Here is a 21,914-nt window from a genome sequence, read left to right on the forward strand (position 1 = left end):
CTGAATCGACTTAGCACGCAGGCACTTATTGCTTTGACCCTGATTCTGGGAAAGACTGAATGCAAAAGGAGAAGGGGGCTGCAGGGGATGAGATGGTTAAACAGAATCACCAACACAATGGACATGAATTTGAGCAAACTCTAAGAGATGGTGGAAGACAGAGGACCTGGCATGCTGCAGTCTGTGGAGTCTCAAAGAGTTGGACATAACTTAGTGACTAAACAAAAACTTACTACTTTCCTAAACAAAGGTCCGTCTAGTCAAGGCTATGGTTTTTCCAGTGGTCATATATGGATGTGAGGGTTAGACTGTAAAGAAACCTGAGCGCCGAAGAATTGATGCTTTTGAACTGTGGTGTAGGAGAAGACTCTTGAGAGTTCCTTGGACTGCAAGGAGATCCAACCAGTCCATTCTAAAGGAGATCAGTCCTGGGTGTTCTTTGGAAGGATTGATGCTGAAGCTGAAACTCCAATACTTTGGCCACCTCATGTGAAGAGTTAAGACTCTGATGCTGGGAGGGATTGGGGGCAGGAGGATAAGGGGATGACAGAGGATGAGATGGCTAGAGGGCATCACTGACTTGATGGACAAGAATTTGGGTGAACTCCGGGAGTTGGTGATGGACAAGGAGGCCTGGCGTGCTGCAGTTCATGGGGTCGCAAAGAGTCGGACACCACTGAGCGACTGAACTGAACTGAACTGAATGTAAATCAAAGAAAGTAAAGTTCAGTCTTCTTGCTTTGGATTCAAGTGAGTTTTTGGCCACAAGAAGTCTGTCATCTTCCTAGTACATGATGACTTGCTAACCTTCCTCCTTCCCAGTCCCCATAGGACAAGCCATCAGCTCAGCCCTCACCAGTGAGTTTCTACTACCTGGGCTCTGACAGGTCAGGTGTGAGAGGATGGGAGAAGATTGCTGCTGCAACATGATTCCTAAGAGAACCTGGTTTCCTGCTTCAGCTCTTACCTATCCTTAGGTTCTTTATCTACTGAAGGTTTGTAAACAGAGGTTACATCTTGACCCTCAGTGATGGGAAAAGCCCAAAGAATAGAGAGAAGAGCCTCTTGCTAGAGGTGTCTGCTATGTTATCAGTGGCCAATGTCCATGGCAAATCCCTGCTGATGGGAGATGGGCAGGCAGGGTACAAAGAGCACATATCAGAGGAATTGTCTGTCTAGCCTGGCATCTCTCTTCATCTTTGCTATATGAGGCATACCTCATGCCACTTTAGAAAAATCTTCATATTTATAAAGCAGGCATTTCCAAATGCTCTATGTGCATTATTTTATTTAATACTTACGTAAAAATCATAATGCAAGTAGTGTTATTCTTAAAGTACAAATGAGGAAACTGAAGCACAGAGAAGTTAGGTAATTAGCCTAAAGCCACATAACTAGTGAATGGGCAAGCTGGGTTTCAACCCAATGTAACCTTAGAGACCACACTCTTAACCACTTGACTACATTCCTATGATCTAATCCACTATGTGAACCATCAGTTCTAAAGGACCACACAGTGTTCCAACCTCCATTTTAAAGAATTAGAAGATGATGTTAAATGCCAACTTAAGGCTTCTCATTTTTCAGATCTCTGCTGTTGCTGCTACTAAGTCGCTTCAGTCATGTCCGACTCTGTGTGACCCCATAAATGGCAGCCCACCAGGCTCCCCTGTCCCTGGGATTCTCCAGGCAAGAATACTGGAGTGGGTTGCCATTTCCTTCTCCAATTTGTGAAAGTGAAAGTGAATTCGCTCAGTCATGTCCTACTCTTAGCGACTCCATGGACTGCAGCCTACCAGGCTCCTCCGTCCATGGGATTTTCCAGGCAAGAGTACTGGAGTGGGTTGCCATGTCCTTCTCCAATCTCTACTTGAATGCAAAATAGCATTCCTGTCATATCTCTGACAGGATGCAAAAATCAATTGACAATTTAAAAGGAGAAATGAGTCCCAGTCTACTTCAGCTTACAGCACTCTTGTGCCCAGCATTCTTCTTACCCTTGCTGAGGGAATACCAGGAAGCCCCATTGGTGATGCCGTCTGGGAAGTAATCCCCACAGTTCCAACCTTGGTGCATCCATCCATGTGCATAGGAGTAGATCTTCGCCAGCTACAGGTAAAGTGGGTGAAAAATGATCTTGAGTGTCCCCAACTCATATGGCAATGCTCATACTCAGAAGCAGGGTGAGGCTAAGAACCCCACTAGGTAGAAACAATTGATTATTTCCTTTTGTGAAAGAAAATACCAGGAGAAATGGAGAGATGGTGTGTGTGTGTGTGTGTGTGTGTGGAATGGACTAGAGTTAGGAGATCTATCTCCTGCTGTTCCCACTATATTGGGCCTAAATTTCTTCAAGTGCAAAATGAGGGGTGGCATTCAATCATGCATGAGCTCTCTTCCAAGTGTGCCTCAGTTTCCACCTGAGTTTTGCAAGAGAGAATCAAGAAGCAAGTCAGACAGGTCTTCATCACAAAAGGAATTATGTATTGGGAGTGAGAGATGTGTGTTAAAGGGACAGGGATATATTCAAAATCTCTATCATTTTCTTTCATTACTATTTTATAACAATGGACAAAAAGAGATTACTAGAGAAGAAAATATAATAATATATTTGCTTTGCAAAGCAACAACTGGTGTTATTCTCTATGTAATTCATTAACTGTTGAATTCATGTTATCATTATAGGAGAATTCCCTGGAGTCCAGTGGTTAGGACTTGGTGCTTTCAATGTGGGGACCCGGTTCAATCCTCAGCCAGGGAACTCAGATCCCACAAGTCATGAGACTCGGCCAGGAAAAAAAAAAAAAGAAACTGAAATACTAAATAATGTCATTATTTTATTGAAAGAAAGTGAAAGTGAAGTCGCTCAGTTGATCCGACTCTTTGCGACCCCGTGGACTGTAGCCCACCAGGCTTCTCCACCCATGGAATTTTCCAGGCATGAGTACTGGAGTGGGTTACCATTTCCTTCTCCAGGGGATCTTCCCAACCCAAGGATTGAACCCGGGTCTCCCGCATTGCAGGCAGACGCTTTACCATCTGAGCCGCCAGGGAATTCCAATTATTTTATTAATTATATATTATTAAGAATATTAACTATAAAATAGCTAATCTGTTAATTTTATTCTATTGCTGTTTTGAGCTATTATATAAGCCTTTTTCCTATGCATGGTATATTTTACATTTATACAGCCATATTACTATAAAACTGCAAATTAGAGCCCCTGAAATTCATATTTAATGCTCTAGCTTACCACCAGCACTATCAGACTTTCAGTATATTTCTTCCTTATCACTAACAAGTATTTTTTACATTGTGGTAACTGTACTATAAAGCTTTCCTATTTATTTACTTTTTCATAAATGTATGGTTTATCACTCAAAACAAACTGTAACATACTAGATTGTAAGCTCCTAATGAGCAGGAGGTATTTTCAATCATTTTCTGTTGACTCATTCCTAATAGGGTCCTGTGTTAACTGATTTGACTTCTGTCACTCTCCTGAGCCCCACTTTCCTCTTCCTGGACAGATGGCCATTCTGCATACCTTCTGGAAAAGCTTGTCATCAGGCGTGGGGGTATTGGCAGTGCGGCGGAAACCTCGGACCCGGTGCCCAAGGGACTTGTCATATGGATAATTGGCTACCACTGCCCCTCCGTGGAGATTGGCTGAAAGGACAAAGTTGAAGGATCGGATCCACTGTATCACAGCCTGGGTCTCGGGTTCCACCTGAGGAGAGATGAGAGCTTGGTGGTGAAGCTACAACTAAAGCCAGATGGCTGTTCACATGAGTTTTGTCAGGAAGTGGCCTGAAAGGATGGCATGTCTGACAGGAAGTGGCCTGAGAGGATGGCATGCCTGAATAAAGCAAAGAGAGTTCTACCAGATATAAGAAGTGCAGACAGGGAAATTTTGATCTTTTGCTTGACAGTGTAACAAATTAGGTGAATGGAACACTTTCAAAATGAAATCTCATGTGGAATCCCACTATTAAAAATAGCTAAAAAGACATCATGTAGGGCAGTGAAACTATTGTGCATGATGCAAAATGGTAGATAAATGTCATGATACGTTTGTGAAAACCCACAGAAGATACAACATGAAGAGTGAACCCTAATGGAAACTATGAATTTTTGGGTAATGATGACAAGTCAATGTAGGTTCATCATTGCAATAAATGTACCACTCTGGTGGGAGATGTTGATAATGGGAAGCAGGGAATATGTGGTACCATTCTATATTTTCCATTCAATTTTGCTGTGAACCTAAAATTCCTTAAAAAAAAAATAAAGTCTCTTAAATAAAAAAGGGGGAGAAAGGAGGAAAAAGAGCAATTTGAAGAGGAGTAGCACAGGGTTTCGGAACTCAGAATTCCAATTTGGCCTCTCTTGTGTAACAAAGAAAGGGTTCTTCAACTTACCCACTTTTCCAGTAGCTTCTGGAGCTGCAGAAATTTGGAGTTTAATAAATGTGTCTGAAAATTACAGGTTTACAACAATGATTTTCAACCTCTTCCTACTCCCAACACATCTGCTGTAATGTCAACATGTAGAATGTTCTCCTGTCAGTTCAGTTCAGTTCAGTTGCTCAGTCGTATCTGACTCTTTGCGACCCCATGGACTGCAGCATGCCAGGCCACCCTGTTCATCACCAACTCCCAGAGTTTACTCAAACTCATGCCCATTGAGTCGGTGATGCCATCCAACCATCTCATCCTCTGTTGTCCCCTTCTCCTCCCACTCTCAATCTTTCCCAGCATCAGGGTCTTATTAAATGAGTCAGCTCTTCACATTAGGTGGCCAAAGTATTGGAGTTTCAGCTTCAACATCAGTCCTTCCAATGAACACTCAGGACTGATCTCCTTTAGGATGGACTGGTTGGATCTCCTTGCAGTTCAAGGGACTCTCAAGAGTCTTCTCCAGCACCACAGTTTGAAAGTATCGGGTGCTCAGCTTTCTTTATAGTCCAACTCTTACATCCATACATGACTACTGGAAAAACCATAGCTTTCACTAGATGGACCTTTGTTGACAAAGTAATATCTCTGCTTTTTAATATGCTGTCTAGGTTGGTCATAACTTTTCTTCCAAGGAGTAAGCATCTTTTAATTTCATGGCTGCACTCACCATCTGCAGTGATTTTGGAGCCAAAAAAATAAATAAATAAATAAAGTCTGCCACTGTTTCCCCTGTTTCCCCATCTATTCGCCATGAAGTGATGGGACTGGATGCCATGATCTTAGTTTTCTGAATGTTGAGCTTTAAGCCAACTTTTTCACTCTCCCCTTTCACTTTCACCAAGAGGCTCTTTAGTTCTTCTTCATGTTCTGCCATAAGGGTGGTGTCATCTGCATATCTGAGGTTATTGATATTTCTCCCGGCAATCTTGAGTCCAGCTTGTGTTTCATCCAGCCCAGCGTTTCTCATGATGTACTCTGTATATAAGTTAAATAAGCGGGGTGACAATATACAGCCTTGATGTACTCCTTTTCCTATTTGGAACCAGTCTGTTCTTCATGTCCAGTTCTAACTGTTACTTCCTGACCTGCATACAGGTATCTCAAGAGGCAGGTCAGGCGGTCTGGTATGCCCATCTCATTCAGAATTTTCCACAGTTTATTGTAATCCACACAGTCAAAGGCTTTGGTATAGTCAATAAAGCAGAAATAGATGTTTTTCTGGAACTCTCTTGCTTTTTCCATGATCCAGCGGATGTTGGCAATTTGATCTCTGGTTCCTGTGCCTTTTCTAAAACCAGCTTGAACATCAGGAAGTTCACGGTTCACATATTGCTGAAGCCTGGCTTGGAGAATTTTGAGCATGACTTTACTAGTGTGTGCGATAAGTGCAATTGTGTGGTAGTTTGAGCATTCTTAGGCATTGCCTTTCTTTGGGATTGGAATGAAAACTGACCTTTTCCAGTCCTGTGGCCACTGCTGAGTTTTCCAAATTTGCTGTCATATTGAGTGCAGCACTGTAACAGCATTATCTTTTAGGATTTGAAATAGCTCAACTGGAATTCTATCATCTCCACTAGCTTTGTTCGTAGTGATGATTCTTAAGGCCCACTTGACTTCGCATTCCAGGATATCTGGCTCTAGGTCAGTGATCACACCATGGTGATTATCTGGGTCATGAAGATCTTTTTTGTATAGTTCTTCTGTGTATTCTTGCCACCTCTTCTTAATACCTTCTGCTTCTGTTAGGTCCATACCATTTCTGTCCTTTATCGAGCCCATCTTTGCATGAAATGTTCCCTTGGTATCTCTAATTTTCTTGAAGTGATCTCTAGTCTTTCCCATTCTATTGTTTCCCTCTATTCCTTTGCATTGATCACTGAGGAAGGCTTTCTTATCTCTCCTTGCTATTCTTTGAAACTCTGCATTCAAATGGGTATATCTTTCCTTTTCTCTTTTGCCTTTAGCTTCTCTTCTTTTCACAGCTAATTTTAAGGCCTCCTCAGACAGCCATTTTGCTTTTTTGCATTTCTTTTTCTTGGAGATGGTCTTGATCCCTGTCTCCTGTACAATGTTACGAACCTCCATCCATAGTTCATCAGGCACTCTATCTATCAGATCTAGGCCCTTAAATCTATTTCTCATTTCCACTGTATAATCATTAGGGATTTGATTTAGGTCATACCTGAATGGTCTAGTGGTTTTCCCTACTTTCTTCAATTTCAGTCTGAATTTGGCAGTAAGGAGTTCATGATCTGAGCCACAGTCAGCTCCTGGTCTTGTTTTTGCTGACTGTATAGAGCTTCTCCATCTTTGGCTGCAAAGAATATAATCTATCTGATTTCAGTGTTGAACATTTGGTGATGTTCATGTGCAGAGTCTTCTCTTGTGTTGTTGGAAGAGGGTGTTTGCTATGACCAGTGTGTTCTCTTGGCAAAACTCTAATAGCCTTTGCCCTGCTTCATTCTATACTCCAAGGCCAAATTTGCCTGTTACTCCAGGTATTTCTGGACTTCCCACGTTTGCATTCCAATCCCCTATAATGAAAAGGACATCTCTTTTGGGTGTTAGTTCTAGAAGGTCTTATAGGTCTTTATAGAACTGTTCAACTTCAGCTTCTTCAGCATTACTGGTCAGTGCATAGACTTGGATTACCATGATATTGAATGTTTTGCCTTGGAAACGAACATAGATCATTCTGTCATTTTTAAGATTGCATCCAATTACTGCATTTAAAACTCTCTTGTTGACTACGATGGCTACTCCATTTCTTCTAAGGGATTCTTGCCCACAGTAGTAGATATAATGGTCATCTGAGTTAAAGTTACCCATTCCAGTCCACTTTAGTTTGCTGATATCCAAATTTCATAAATTAGATATACTGTAATATGGGCCAGTCTTGTCTAATTAATGAGAGTCCATGCTTGGTACTACAAATTATATTGCTAGTGAGTGACAGTATTCTAAAGAAAGCCTTGAATCTACTGGACTTGTAGTGTAAGTAAATAATTTATAGTCTTCACAGTTTTTCCTCCCCTCCAGATGGATGTGCTTAGAAGTTATGTGGTGTTAATGACTCCTCCTGGATCAAGGGTCTCTTGTGAAGGTTCTGATCTTTTCTATTCCCAAGGAGACCAAATGAATAATGTTGAGCCCCACTCAATCAGAGTGAATATAATCCCAGAGGAACCAGTCCAACTCTGTGACCAGCTCAGATGCTTTAAAGCAGTCCTTTCTCCATGTCCTAAGCCTCCATGCATCAGAAGGAGGCCAGCCTCTCATGTTCCTGGCCCTTTAGGCTGTCCCATCAAGAGTGAGAGACTTCTCATTGTTTTTTCCCTTCTAAGCTGCAGACAGAGGAGCCAGTGGAGTTTAATTATTACTGGCTCAGTTACTTTACTTCATGTAGACAAGTTTAATAAATCTGAGCATCCTTCTGACTGAATATGACAAATACAAAGTTATTTTTTATTTATTATTTACTTGAGCCAAGAGCATAGCTGCTATCCAAAGTCTAAACATGTCAGCATAACTTTTGCTTCAATTCCAGTGGGAAAAAACTGGTAATATTCATCTAGCAATTTCCAATATAAGGCCTTATATCTGCTTTATTTTTCTCTCCCCAGTCTCTAAGCTCAGATATTCACAAAGAGAATGTTTAGAACTAAGCCATACAGTGTCAGAAACAGGGTGGTGATGATACTCCGAGGATGACAACAGTCATTCCCAGGAACAGGCCAACCATTAGGATGGAACCATTTCTAATACGAAGAGGTGAGAGACCTGGGAGTATCAAATGTGATCTTTGGTTGAAAAAAGGAAATGAGAATATGGTAAAGTAGTCAATGGCATACAGAGAGAGAAGAAGAAAAGCTTCTTTTCTAAGGGTGAGACTCCCTGAACCTCCTTCTATCACTAATTGTTGATAAGCACACAGTTCATCACATGCAAGAGAGATTCCTCTCTAGAATCCTACAGTCCTCTGTCGACAGGATAGTGCCATAGAAAGAATGTTGGATGAGGAGTCAGGAGACCTAGGTTTTAGTCTTGAATCTATCAGTTGCTATCTGTGTGAGTTTATTTTTTTCTATAAGTGATATCTATAAAATGGGGATGGATAACACTGCCTGATGCATTTACCATAGTTTTTGATGATACGCTAGCTGAGAAAGAGTTCTTTAAGATTGTAAAGTGCAGTGCAACAGTACGATACCAGTTTTACCTCCTTCGCCACTAATATCAAACATCTTGTGCTCAGTGAAGGGCTCTATGCTCAGGGAGGCAAGAAATACCAAGAGGCATACAGTATGGTCAGCACTGCTCAGGATAGATTAGCACAGACTTGCGTTGTTGCTTCATTCTTGTTTGTTTAGTTGATGTGAAGATCGAGAGAAGAAATGCCAGATGCTGATTTACCTGCTTCTGCATGCAAATTTCATCTCATACCTGACTTTTCCAGTTGTCTGGAAGGGGCAAGTGGTGGTTGGGGCCTCCGTTCTTCTCATTGTAGTAGATGTAGGTATTGAGATCGGGGAAGTTGCGGTTCAGGTCCACCCCATTTGCATTGTTCCTGCCAACCAGATACCCAGAGATGTCCCGTTCCTAGTAGGAAAAGGAAGAAATGAAAGATGAAGGTTTAGGTTTCACACTGAATGCTCTACTGGAAGAACACTATATAGTTTTTTTTTTCTTTTTACTCATTAGCTCAATCTATGAAATAATGTAACATTTTATTCTTTAACTTATCTGAAGTCCCAGTGGCATGATTCAAGTTTCCTTGTTGACCATGTGCTCGAGGTAGAGATCCCAGGAGAAGCTCGAACAAAAGAAGGGTGTTTCAGGATAATGGGAACCCATATATTTTTTTAAATGTTTGTCTATTTAATCAGAATGATAAAGGTATATGTGAAAAGAAAATATAATTTTTCAGTTGCATATGTATATTTTCAGATTATTTTCCATTATAGCTTATTATAAGATACTGACCATAACTACCTGTTCTATTCAGTAAATCCTCATTGCTTATCTATTTTATGTTTTATGTTTGTATCTGTTAATCCCATGCTCCTAATTTATCCCTCCACCCTCCCTTTCCCCTTTGGTAACTATGTTTGTTTTCTCTGAGTCTGTTTCTATTTTGTATATAGATTCACTTGTATTATTTTTTAGATTCCACATATATAATAATATAATAAGTGATATAACTTATCACTTGTAATATTTGTCTTTCTCTGACTTACTCCACTTAATATGGTAATTTCTAGGCCAATCCATGTTGTTGCAAATGACAGTACTTCATTCTTTTTATGGCTGAGTAGTATTCCATTGGATATTTATACCACATCTTCTTAAACTAATCATCTGTTGACAGGCACTTTGTCTTGGCTATTGTAAATATTGCTGCTATGAAAACTGGGGTACATGTATCTTCAAATTAGAGCTTTCATCTTTTCCAGATATATGCCCAGGAGTGGGATTACTGGATCATAAAGTAGCTCTGTTTTTAGGTTTTTAAGGAACCTCTATACTGTTTTCCCAGAGAAGGCAATGGCACCCCACTCCAGTACTCTTGCCTGGAAAATCCCAGGGATGGAGGAGCCTGGTGGGCTGCAGTCCATGGGGTCGCTAAGAGTAGGACACGACTGAACGACTTCACTTTCACTTTTTACTTTCATGCATTGGAGGAGGAAATGGCAACCCACTCCAGTGTTCTTGCCTGGAGAATCCCAGGGACGGGGGAGCCTGGTGGGCTGCCGTCTATGGGGTCGCACAGAGTCGGACACGACTGAAGCGACTTAGCAGCAGCAGCGTACTGTTTTCCATAGTGGCTGCACCAATTTACATTCTTATCAATCGTGTAGGAGGGTGGGAACTCCTATTTTTTATCTCTGCATTTATTGTTTGGCTGTGCTAGGTCTTCGTTGCTGTGAGCGCTTTTCTCTAGTTGCAGAGGCCAGGGGCTACCCTTCGTTGCAGTGTGCTGGCTTCTCGTTGCGGTGGCTTCTCTTGCTGTGGAGCACGGACTCTAGGCCACACAGGTTTCAGTAGTGGCAGCACTTAGGCTCAGTAGTTGCAGCTCCCAGGCTCTAGAGCTCAGGCTCAACAGTTGTGGCACACAGGCTCAGCTGCTCTGCAGCATGTGGGATCTTCCCGGACCAGGGATCAAACCCATTTCTTCCCAGACCTGTGTCTTCTGCACTGGCAGGCAGATTCTTTACCAATGAGCCACCAGGGAAGCACCTCTTATTTTTAAAAGGTTTCATGAGATACAGTTTATATGCCACAACATTCACCCAATTTAAGTGTATAACTTGGTGAATTTTAGTATGCTTACAAAATTGTGCAATCATTACCACAATTTTGGAATATTTCTATCACCCTGAAAAGAAACCTCATGCCCATTTACAATGACTATTTGGTTTTACTCCAGTTGTTGGTAATCACTTTCAATATCTATGGGTTTGCCTTTGCCAGACATTTAAATAAGTGGGATCATATATTATATGACTGGCTTTTTTCACTAGGAAAAATGTTTTTGAGGTTCTTCCATTTCGTAGCATGTATCAGTACTTCATTCCCTTTTATTTCTGAATAATTCCATTATATGGATTTATCACATTTTGTTTACCCATTCACCAGTTAATAGACTATATTTGTTTCCTGGGTCTGCTGTAACAAATGACCACAATCTAGATGGGTTATAAAATGAGCAATGTATTCTTCCACAGTTCTAGAGGTTAGATGTCTGAAATTAAGATGCTAGTAGGGTTATGCTCTCTGAAGTCTGTAGAGGAAGATACTTATTTTCTCTTCTAGCTTCTGATGGTTGCTGGCAGTCCTTGGCATTCCTTGGTATTCCTTGGTTTGTAGATACTTCAGTCCAATTTCCACTTCCATCTTCATATGGCCTTCTCCCCCATACATCTGTGTCTCTGAGTGCAAATTGCTTTCTTCTTATAAGGACACCAGTTATATTTGACTTAGGTCCCCTAATCCAGTGTGATTTCACTTTAGCTTGATGACATATGCAAAGATCCTATCTCCAAATAAGGTCATGCTCATAGGTGCCAGGTAGACATGAATTGGGGGTGGGGGTGGGGATACTATTAAACCCAGTACATGGGCATTTGGTTTGTTTCCACTTTTTGGCTTTTGTGGATAATGCTTCCATGAATATTTATGTACAAGTCTGAGCATGGACATATGTTTTCATTTCTAATACCTAGTAGTAGAATTTCTGTATCATAAAGTAAATTCATATTTAACTTTTTCAGAAATTGCTAAACTGTTTTCCAGAGTGGAAACTATCCTCCCCCTTTATTTATTTTACTTAGGATCCTTGATTATCTTTCTTCTGAGCAATAGCAGCTTCATGGACCCCTTAATCTCTCTGCTCACACTTCACATTTCATCATTTATTTGGTCACATATTCATTCTTTCAGTCATCCATTTAATCAATCCACATTTATTTAAGTTTATCTCTATTAAAGCCCTCTGCAACACTCTAGGGAAAGAGACAATGTGACATTACACTAGCTTTCCAGGAATTCATGGTATATATGGAGAAATAGATATTAACATAAACAATAAAATATATAAAGTGGTAGAACAGAGATAAGTTCACAGGCTCTTGCAAAACTGAAATTCTATTTGATGTTCTGTTTGGCATTGGAGAAGGGGAATAGTGTCCACTGGAGCCCTTTGGGACTGAGAGGGGAGAGCCTAAATTGGCGGCCATTCCTGGAAACAGGGTAAATGAATGAACACTAAGAGGCTGAAAACTCACAGATGTACTACTACTCTTGATTCCTCTAAGAACTCTTTATTGTTCTCAGATTTATCTATTCTTCATGGCATCATGCTCATATTTTACTCTTAGGTCTCACTGAAAACATTTTTTTGACATTCTCTTAAGTTTTCTACAGCAATTCTGTTCCAGTGGAAAATATTTATATGATTTTTCTATGTGGAGTTTGATTTTTCACTTCGATGAGATCTATGAAATACTGGTTTTTATTATGCTTCCAGATATTTCCATTGCTTTCTCATTCATATCAACATAACTCATAACTGTTCATGTTAATAGTTATTCTAACTTACCTATCAGTTGACTTACTACTCACACGTGTCATTAGTTAGGCTGACAGTCAAGACTTCCCTTAACAGAAAGTTCCCACTCACAGGGTTTGCTTATTAGCTTCCTACTACTACTATAAAAAACTACCACAACCCTAGGGCTTAAATTTGCACAAACTTATGATCTTATAGTTTTGGAGGTTAGCAGACTGAAACGGGTCTCACAAGACCAAAATCAAGATATTAGCAGGGTTGTGTTCTTTCTGAAGTCTCTAATCCCTTAGAACATATTCAAATCTCTATTTGACTGTGATCTCCTGCCTCTCTCTTCCACATTTAAAGAACCTGCACAATTGGTTACACTGCTGCTGCTGCTGCTGCTAAGATGCTTCAGTCGTGTCCGACTCTGTGTGACCCCATAGACGGAAGCCCACCAGGCTCCCCCGTCCCTGGGATTCTCCAGGCAAGAACACCGGAGTGGATTGCCATTTCCTTCTCCAATGCATGAAAGTGAAAAGTGAAAGTGAAGTTGCTCAGTCGTGCCCAACTCGTAGCAACCCCATGGACCTCAGCCCACCAGGCTCCTCTATCCATGGGATTTTCCAGGCAAGAGTACTGGAGTGGGTTGCCATTGCCTTCTCCGTTGGTTACTCTGGGCCCATCCAAATAATCCAGGATACTTTAAGGTGAGATGATTAACAACTTTTATTCCCTTTGCCATGTAATACAACACATTCACAGGTTCCAAGGATTAGGACTGGAACATCTTTGACAGGCAAAGCCACATTATTCTACATTCCCTACAGGTGGCTTTAAATTTAGGTGGCCGGGCAGGTCTTCCCTGTGTAGCAACGCAGATAGGTTGGCAGGTAGCTCTGGGAGTTGGAGAACATGATGGGTTCTCTTTTGGGTTCAGGTTCAAGATCTGCTCCCTTTGAACAAGTACACAGTAAGTGAGCAGAGGTGACTAGCTCCTCAGAGATAGATAGCTCTAGGATCTAGTGGGCTGACAGGAGCTTTACCAACCCAGCCCCAGCCCATCACACAAAAGATGTGGGCAGGTCTGATGTGCTTCTCCTTGTCTTCCTACTGTTGTACAAGAAAGGGCTACTGGGAGGAAAGCAGCCAGGCTGGGTTCTCCCCCACACCACTTTCAAATTGTCCTGCTTTTTTGGAAACTTAAGTCTTCAGGCACATTAGCGTCCACCTCTCTGATGTCCAGAGGGGAGGTGACATTTTTTGTTGTTGTTGTTATACCTTATTGTTGTTATTCTGCTTTTTTCATTTGCTGAGTCATGTCAGCAGGAGGTTGTAAGATTACAAGGGTGAAATTTAGGCTTGGTTCAACATTTGGCTGCGTTCCCCTCCCTGCTGCTATTCACCCCTCAGCCCTGTCCTCAAGTAGGTTTAAACCAAGATGGGTCATTAAAGAAGAGATGCTGAGTGGTTCCACTTGTACAGGACACAGCAGTCCGATTCATGCAGTCAGAGAGTAGAAGGTGGTTGTCAGGGGCTGGGAGGAGGGGGAAATGGGAAATTACTAATGAAGGGTCATAATTTTTTCATTGAACAGGATAGATAAGTTCTGGAGATCAGGGATACAACATTTTACCTATAATCAGCAATACTGTATTATACACTTAAGACTTTGTTAAGGGGGTAGATTTCACCTTGAATAGTTCTTGTCAGAATAAAACAAAATTTGTAAAAAAAAAAGTAAAGTAGTGAAGTCTAGTCTTAAAAACATTTCAAGACTACCTCCAAAAAACATATGTTTAAAAGAAAAAAAGACCTCTTTAATTTATACCACCCCTCCAAAAAAAAAAAAACCCCAAACAAACCAGGTTTAAATATAGCTTTTAAAGGAACATATTCTAATTCAGTAGATTTGGGGGTGGGGGCAGGACCTGGGAATCATATTTTGAATATCTTTATCCTCAATTCTGATGCACAGCTACAAAAGAACCACTGATTTAAAGTTAGGCACAATGATATTTTGAATTTATGTTAGGAAATAAAGTAAACCCCATAAACATTTGTTTTGATCTGTCCCCTGACCAATGTGACCCTAAAATAAAGAATTCAAAGGCTCAGTACTATACTAATAGACAAAAAAGCCATATAGAAATGTAAATAAATGCAAAGAATTTATTATTTATTATATAAATTATATATTTATTATTTATTATTATTTATTAAACTTATTATTTATTAAAATGTGAAGAACTAACCTGTCACACCCACAATTTCGGAGAACTTTTTCTTCTCTCCCCCCAAATACAAATTGAAATGTAGTGTGGGAGGGAGAAGAATACTTAGGATTTGAAGCCTAAAGTGCCGGGAAGGAGGGCTGTTTTGCAATAGCCTTTTGTACCTCTTTAGTATTTTCCAGTTGACAAAGTGTTGTCATTGATATTGCTTCACTGATCCTCGCAATGAAACAGAGAGCTCAGCTGGAAAGGCAGAGAGGGAATCCAGGCTCAGAGAAAAGCCACATTCATTGCCTAGGGTGCTACAGGGCTGAACCTGTCTTCAAACTTCATTCTGTTTCTCCAGCTTTTTCTCTGTCATACCATGGCATTCACAGTGGGACAAAGATGATACCTGCTCCCCAGCTTTTCCTTACACCCTTAATTAAGATGGCTCTGCTCTCTGCAGGGCCTGCCCCTGGAGGTCGGTACCTGGGCAGCAGCGGCCACCTCGTAGCCGTCAGGGTTCATGGACGGCATGATGTGGATGCGCGTGTCCTCCACCAGCCGGACGATGCGCTGGTTCCTGTTGCGGAATTCCTCACACAGGAACTCCGACAGCTGCAGCAGCAGCTCACGGCCTAGCACCTCATTGCCGTGCATATTCCCCACGTACTTGACTTCCGGTTCCACTGCAAGTGAGAGAAACACACGCAGGAAGAAGATGGGGAACGCTAGTAAGTGCTGCTGATTCTTAACCGTGCCAAGGGACACTTTCCTTCTTTTTCAGTAATGAATAAAAGAAAACCTCTTGTTTGCAGGAGGAGAAGGGGACGACAGAGGATGAGATGGCTGGATGGCATCACTGACTCGATGGACGTGAGTCTGAGTGAACTCCAGGAGTTGGTGATGGACAGGGAGGCCTGGCGTGCTGCGATTCATGGGGTCGCAAAGAGTTGGACACGACTGAGCGACTGAACTGAACTGAACTGTTTCTGTTAGGTCTTTTCCAATAACCCCTGAGCCCTCTTTGAATAAACTGTAACTACAAATGCTACAATTCATGCCAGCGATAATAATGTCTACTATTTGTTAAAACAATACTGTGCACTAGGCATTTATGTTATTGCTAATCTTCACAGAAAATCTGTAAAGTCGCCATTATTAGCTTCAGGATGAGGGTGTGGGGTATGGAAGAGGTTAAGTAACTTGTCTGAGGTCATCTGGCTGATTAACAATGGAGGTCAAAGCCCAGAGGTAGCTTAATGCTTCTCAGAGACAAACTTTTTCAGGATAAGGATGGTGCTTTTCCAAGATCTGCTAGCCTAGACTCCTCTAGGCTATAGCATAACAGTTCCTAATTGTACCAGTTAAAAATATAATTTTCCTGGTACTCAGGAAACTAAAATCTCCCCTTCACATCTGAGAATGCTGTGTCTTGAGGCACAGAGTAGGAAGGAGTCTATGTTTGTCTCATTCCTTAGTCTTTTCTTTGGCTATGTTAACTGTGCAACTGAAGTAAGAATTGAGGTCATTAAAAGAGCCTCTGCTGCTGCTAAGTCGCTTCAGTCATGTCCGACTCTGTGCGACCCCATAGACGGCAGCCCACCAGGCTCCCTCATCCCTGGGATTCTCCAGGCAAGAACACTGGAGTGGGTTGCCATTTCCTTCTCCAAAAGAGCCTGTAGAATCACTTAAAGAAAATCATTCTTGCCCCACTTTTAAAAGGAAGGAAGGAGAAAAGCTCTAGCCAAGTGATTTCCCTTCCACCTAACGCTCTCCTACCTCCAGGCCTTTTCTGATTCTATGCCTCTTCATCTCCACATTTCCACGTCTTCCTCACTGTCCTTCTAGGCTCAAATGCTCCTTATTCCATGAAACCAACTTCAATTCTCCTTGCTGGGAGTGAATTCACTGTTAAACTTCTCTTTCATTATACTTACCACTTTCTACTCTGAACTTCTACTTTAATTTTGCACACGTCCTATTTTCTTTACTGGACCTGGCCCTTGCAATATATGCCATTTTAAATTTTCTTTAGGACACAATCCATTGCTATTTATCTTAGCAAAGCTACAGCAGTCTTTCCCAAAGGAATGTCTATAACCCCTACGGATTGTGTAGTGGATTTTCTATCAAGTGCATTCTTTAATCTTAGTGTATTTATTTGCTCTTATCATGTCCTACCTACTTTTCTTGGTGTTAGAAAGTGAATGTCGCTCAGTCATGTCCGACTCTTTGCAACCCCATGGACTATACAGTCCATGAAATTCTCTAGGCCAGAATACTGGAATGGGTAGCCTTTCTCTTCTCCAGGGGATCTTTCCAACCCAGGGATCGAACACAGGTCTCCTGCATTGCAGGCAGATTCTTTACCAGCTGAGACACAAGGGAGGCTCTTCTTGGTGTTATCGCTTATTTTAGGAAAGGATAGTGATAGCAGATGGCAGGTAGTATTTTTCAACATCCTTGTTCATTAAAATAAAATTTGGAAAATCTATTTTAGTCCCCTCCAATATTATTTATTTAAAAAATATTATATATGTGTGTGTATATATATAATACATATATATTTTTAACTTCCGTGAAATCCAAAAGTTTGGAACCACTGCCTTGTAGAACCTAGCATAGTGCCCTGCTCTGAGTAGGTGCTCAATATAAAATTCTTTTGTCTCTACTTTCCATATATACAGAATGCAACCATTTCTCCCAACAGCCCCTGCCATCATTTTGGTACAAGCCCTGACACCTGCATACCTGGATTATTACAATAAATATCCTACTTGAACTCCCTGTATCAGCCTAGCCTTGCAACTCTATTCTCCTGAGTCAGTGGTTGGCAAAATTTCCCTGTAAAGGACCAGACAGGAAATCCTTTGGGGTTCCAGGGCTATATTGTCTTCATTGCAGCTACTCAATGCTTCCAGTGAAAGCAGACATGGAGAATACAGAAACAAATGGGTGTGACTGTATTTCAGTGAAATTTAATTTACCAAAACAGGTAGCGGGCCCTCAAGACTCTAGTTTGCCCACCCTTGTTCTGAGTGATCTTTCAAAAATTTTAGTCAGGTCATCTCTCTCCTCTGCTTAAAACTCTCCAAAGGCTTCTCACTTCACTCAGAGCAAAAGGCAAAATTTTTGAACAGGCCTGTAAGGCCTCACGTGATCTCCTCCTGCCCCCTGAGCCCCGACAACTCTGCACTGACTTGCTTTCCCGTGGTTCTCTCTGCTGGGGCCACAGGGGCCTCCTTGCTGTTCCTCACACATGCCAAGCACACTCCTGCTCCTGCCTCTGTGCAGCACTTTCATCCCCGATATCAGTATGGCACCTCCATTATGTGCTCAAAAATCACCTCAAAGGAAAAGCTTTTCCTAAAAAGAAACACCCCTCGCCTACTCAATCCACAATCCTCCATGATTCCCCATCTCTCCTTCCTGGTTTCTTTTTCTCAACAGCACTAATTTCAGCTGATATATTTATTTAGTTACCTATTTATTGCCAGTCTTATCCCACTAGAATTAAGATCCTGGGAGCAGAGTCTTCGTTTTATTCTCCATGCTATATTCAGAGTCTACCAAAATGCTTGCACTCAGTAGGTTATCAGTAATATTTGTGGATTAATTAAGGAATGGATGAAAGGAATGAATGGATGGACAGCTAACAGGGCATCAGAGAAAATAGGGATCAGTGAGATAGAATAGTATAAAAAGCTTCAGGAAAGGCCTTGAATGCTAGAAATAAGGGGGCTTAAGAAAGGGGCACAGAATGAAGGGCTAAGCCTACAATGCTCATTAGCATCCACAAGCTTCCGAAATAAACATGCAACCTGAGTAAAAGAAGGGTGTTTGCTATGCAAGTGTAGCTTCAAAGCAAGGCCCTGGTCATCAGCTAATCACGAAGCCTTCCTTGAGTCAGGCTCCCCACCCCTCACACACCTCCCTCGACTGACCACATAATATTCTGAAGCTGTCATGGATTGTAAGATTGCCACCCATGTGTGTAAGATTGCCATTGAAGGTTTTTAAGCAAGGGAGTGAGGTGATTATGTCAATAATTTGGCCATCTAGCATCTGTGTCTTAAATGCAGGGTTTAGAGAGTGGTGGCTGTTAGGAGTTAGGAGAACAGTTGGGAGCCCAGTGCAATCACTTAGGCAGGTTGTGATGTAATATGGGCTAAGCTGAGGGGTGTGGAAATGGAGAGGAAAAGAGACTGAAAGAGGAAATGGTGTATTTGCATGTCACAGTTGCTGGTAGGTAAAGCAGCAAAAGCACTGAGAAATTAGAGACAACTTAAATGCCTATCAATAAATGAACTGTTAAGTACAACCATACAACCGTGGAATATTATGCAGCTGAAAATGATAATGCAGATCTACATTTCCAGACATGTATGCTATTCATCAAAGACTAGGAAATGAGAAAAGCAGATATAGTAGGATTCCACCTTCATTTAAAAAATGCAAAGAAGAAAGTCTGCAAGGAGATACAACAATATGTTAACAATGGTCATCTCTGAGTGGTGAAATTATGGATAAGGGTTTTTCCTTATCTAATTTCTATTTTAATCCAAACATGGATTGCTTTTATAATAGTAACAAATAATAAATAATGCAATAAATAAAATGAATAACCCAGACCTCAGATTTTCTCCAGGATCCCAGACTCTGATTACACTGTCATTCCACAAAGAGCTATCCCTAAACTCTTCCAAGTTTCCTGGCAGCACCAGAAGAGTTAATTGTTTCTCCAGAGGCATTGGATAGGGAAAGGCAGGACAGAAATAGCAAGCAAGGAAGAAGGGAGGGAAGGGGAGTGCAGGAGGGATGGGAAGGGAGCAGGGAAGAAGACTCACTCTTTTTTTTTTTTTTTGAAGACTCACTCTTTTACCGTTAAGGTCTTGAGCAAACAGAACCCAAACAGGAGCAGCAGACAGGAGCTTGAATTGGGGTTGCAGCTCTCCAGAGGTTGGGCCAGCTTGAGGGCTAAGTAAGGAAATACTTAGCATAGGCTGGGGAAGTGGTGATACTGCACAGGTAGAGGGTCCATGGACCTTCCCAGAAACCACCCCAGTTACTGGATTTGGAAGGCAAGGGTCCTGCCCCCACACACTTTAAGACACACGCTGAGGGCTTACAGGGTTCGTGGATTCCAGGGTAGTCGCTGAATTCCAGCACATAGAGGTGTCTCCCCTTCACACTGCGCCCAATGCTGTAAACCCGAGTGATGTGGGGACATTCGTTGTGCACCTTGTACAGCATCCGCACGAGGTCATCATAGCGGTGGTGGCGAAAGGTCACTGGGGCAACCAACTTGAAGAGAAGGAGGTGGAGGAAGATTGAGACCAGGTCTGACATCTTGCTGGGCTTTTTCAGAGACTAAATAGGCCCTGCTTCTCCCAGTAACCAGTCAAAATCCAAGGGCCAATAACCAGCTCTTCTTGTTTCCCGCTAGTAAACACCAGTGTGACAGCACCTGGGAAGAAAGTTCAGAATTGTCTGTCCAAAGCCAGAAATGATTTCTGTAGCTCTGGAATAGGCACTCGTCTCCCCTCCCCCCATTTCTCTGCCTCTCCTAATCCATGAAAACCTTTTGAAAGGTTTTTGCTGTTCCCCAGATTGGGTCGTTTCACTGATTCTAGTTTACTGATTAACAGGACTGTAAACAGGCTTCAATAAATAGCTGCTTATAACCCTTTGATTCCCAGAGAATTTTGAGAAGCTTGGCCTGTCCTTCTTCCCTATATTACAATATAGGGAAGGGTATTAAAATAGAACGCTTATCCTTTTTATCCATTCTACATCCTATCTTTCTGAAGTACAGCTGTGTCCTGTCCCTTTTTCCCTCAAAAATCTTTCAACAAATACCAATGAGAAAATGAAAAAGTGAGCCACGTTTTGAGAGAAAACAGTTGCCAATCATGTATCTGACAATATATCCAGAATAAATCAAGAATTCTTACAACCCAGTAATAAAACTAACCCAATTTAAAAGTGGGCAAAAGATCTGAATAGACATTTTACTAAAGTAGATACATGAATGACTAATGAGCACATTAAAGATGTTCAACATTATTGGTCATTAAGGAAATGCAACTTAAAATCACAAGGAGATACCATATTACACCCACATCTAGTGGCTATAATCAAAAAGACATAATAACAAGTGTTGCTGAGAACAAGGAGAAACTAGAACCCTCATACATTGCCAATGGGAATATAAACGGTGCAGCCACTTTGGAAAACAGTTTGCAGTTTCTTAAAGGTTTAAATATATACTTACTATACAAGACCTTTGAGAACTAACACCCAAAAAGATGTCCTTTTCATCATAGGGGACTGGAATGCAAAAGCAGGAAGTCAAGAAACACCTGGAGTAACAGGCAAATTTGGCCTTGGAGTATAGAATGAAGCAGGGCAAAGGCTGATAGAGTTTTGCCAAGAAAATGCACTGGTCATAACAAACACCCTCTTCCAACAACACAAGAGAAGACTCTATACATGGACCTCACCAGATGGTCAACACCAAAATCAGATTTATATTCTTTGCAGCCAAAGATGGAGAAGCTCTATACAGTCAGCAAAAACAAGACCAGGAGCTGACTGTGGCTCAGACCATGAACTCCTTATTGCCAAATTCAGACTGAAATTGAAGAAAGTAGGGAAAACCACTAGACCATTCAGGTATGACCTAATCAAATCCCTCATGATTATACAGTGGAAGTGAGAAATAGATTTAAGGGCCTAGATCTGATAGATAGAGTGCTTAATGAACTATGGACTGAGGTTCGTGACACTGTACAGGAGACAGGGATCAAGACCATCCCCATGGAAAAGAAATGCAAAAAAGCAAAATGGAAAAAAAAAAAAAAAAGCAAAATGGCTGTCTGGGGAGGCCTTACAAATAGCTGTGAAAAGAAGAGAAGTGAAAAGCAAAGGAGAAAAGGAAAGATATAAGCATCTGAATGCAGAGTTCCAAAGAATAGCAAGAAGAGATAAGAAAGCCTTCTTCAGCGATCAATGCAAAGAAATAGAGGAAAACAACAGAATGGGAAAGACTAGAGATCTCTTCAAGAAAATCAGAGATACCAAAGGAACATTTCATGCAAAGATGAGCTCGATAAAATACAGAAATGGTATGGACCTAACAGAAGCAGAAGCTATTAAGAAGAGATGGCAAGAATACACAGAAG

The 21,914-nt window shown here is 41.4% G+C and overlaps 1 protein-coding gene across 3 annotated transcripts in view; it reads right to left on the reverse strand.

The window, feature by feature from the left end:
* Positions 1–20,234, reverse strand: part of CPN1 (carboxypeptidase N subunit 1) — a 33,457-nt gene extending 13,223 nt beyond the window's left edge. For 2 of the 3 annotated variants that reach the window (XM_010819909.3, XM_010819910.3), the window contains exons 1-5: positions 19,860–20,218; positions 15,217–15,416; positions 8,905–9,060; positions 3,549–3,731; positions 1,998–2,109 (exon numbers count right to left, since the gene is read on the reverse strand). In XM_010819909.3, the coding sequence (XP_010818211.1) occupies positions 1,998–2,109; positions 3,549–3,731; positions 8,905–9,060; positions 15,217–15,416; positions 19,860–20,079 (871 nt within the window). In that variant the 5' untranslated portion in view covers positions 20,080–20,218. 3 annotated transcript variants of the gene reach the window in all.
* Positions 20,235–21,914: the final 1,680 nt, after the last annotated feature.

The sequence above is a fragment of the Bos taurus genome, chromosome 26, assembly GCF_002263795.3.
Source record: "Bos taurus isolate L1 Dominette 01449 registration number 42190680 breed Hereford chromosome 26, ARS-UCD2.0, whole genome shotgun sequence".
Taxonomy (NCBI): domain Eukaryota; kingdom Metazoa; phylum Chordata; class Mammalia; order Artiodactyla; family Bovidae; genus Bos; species Bos taurus.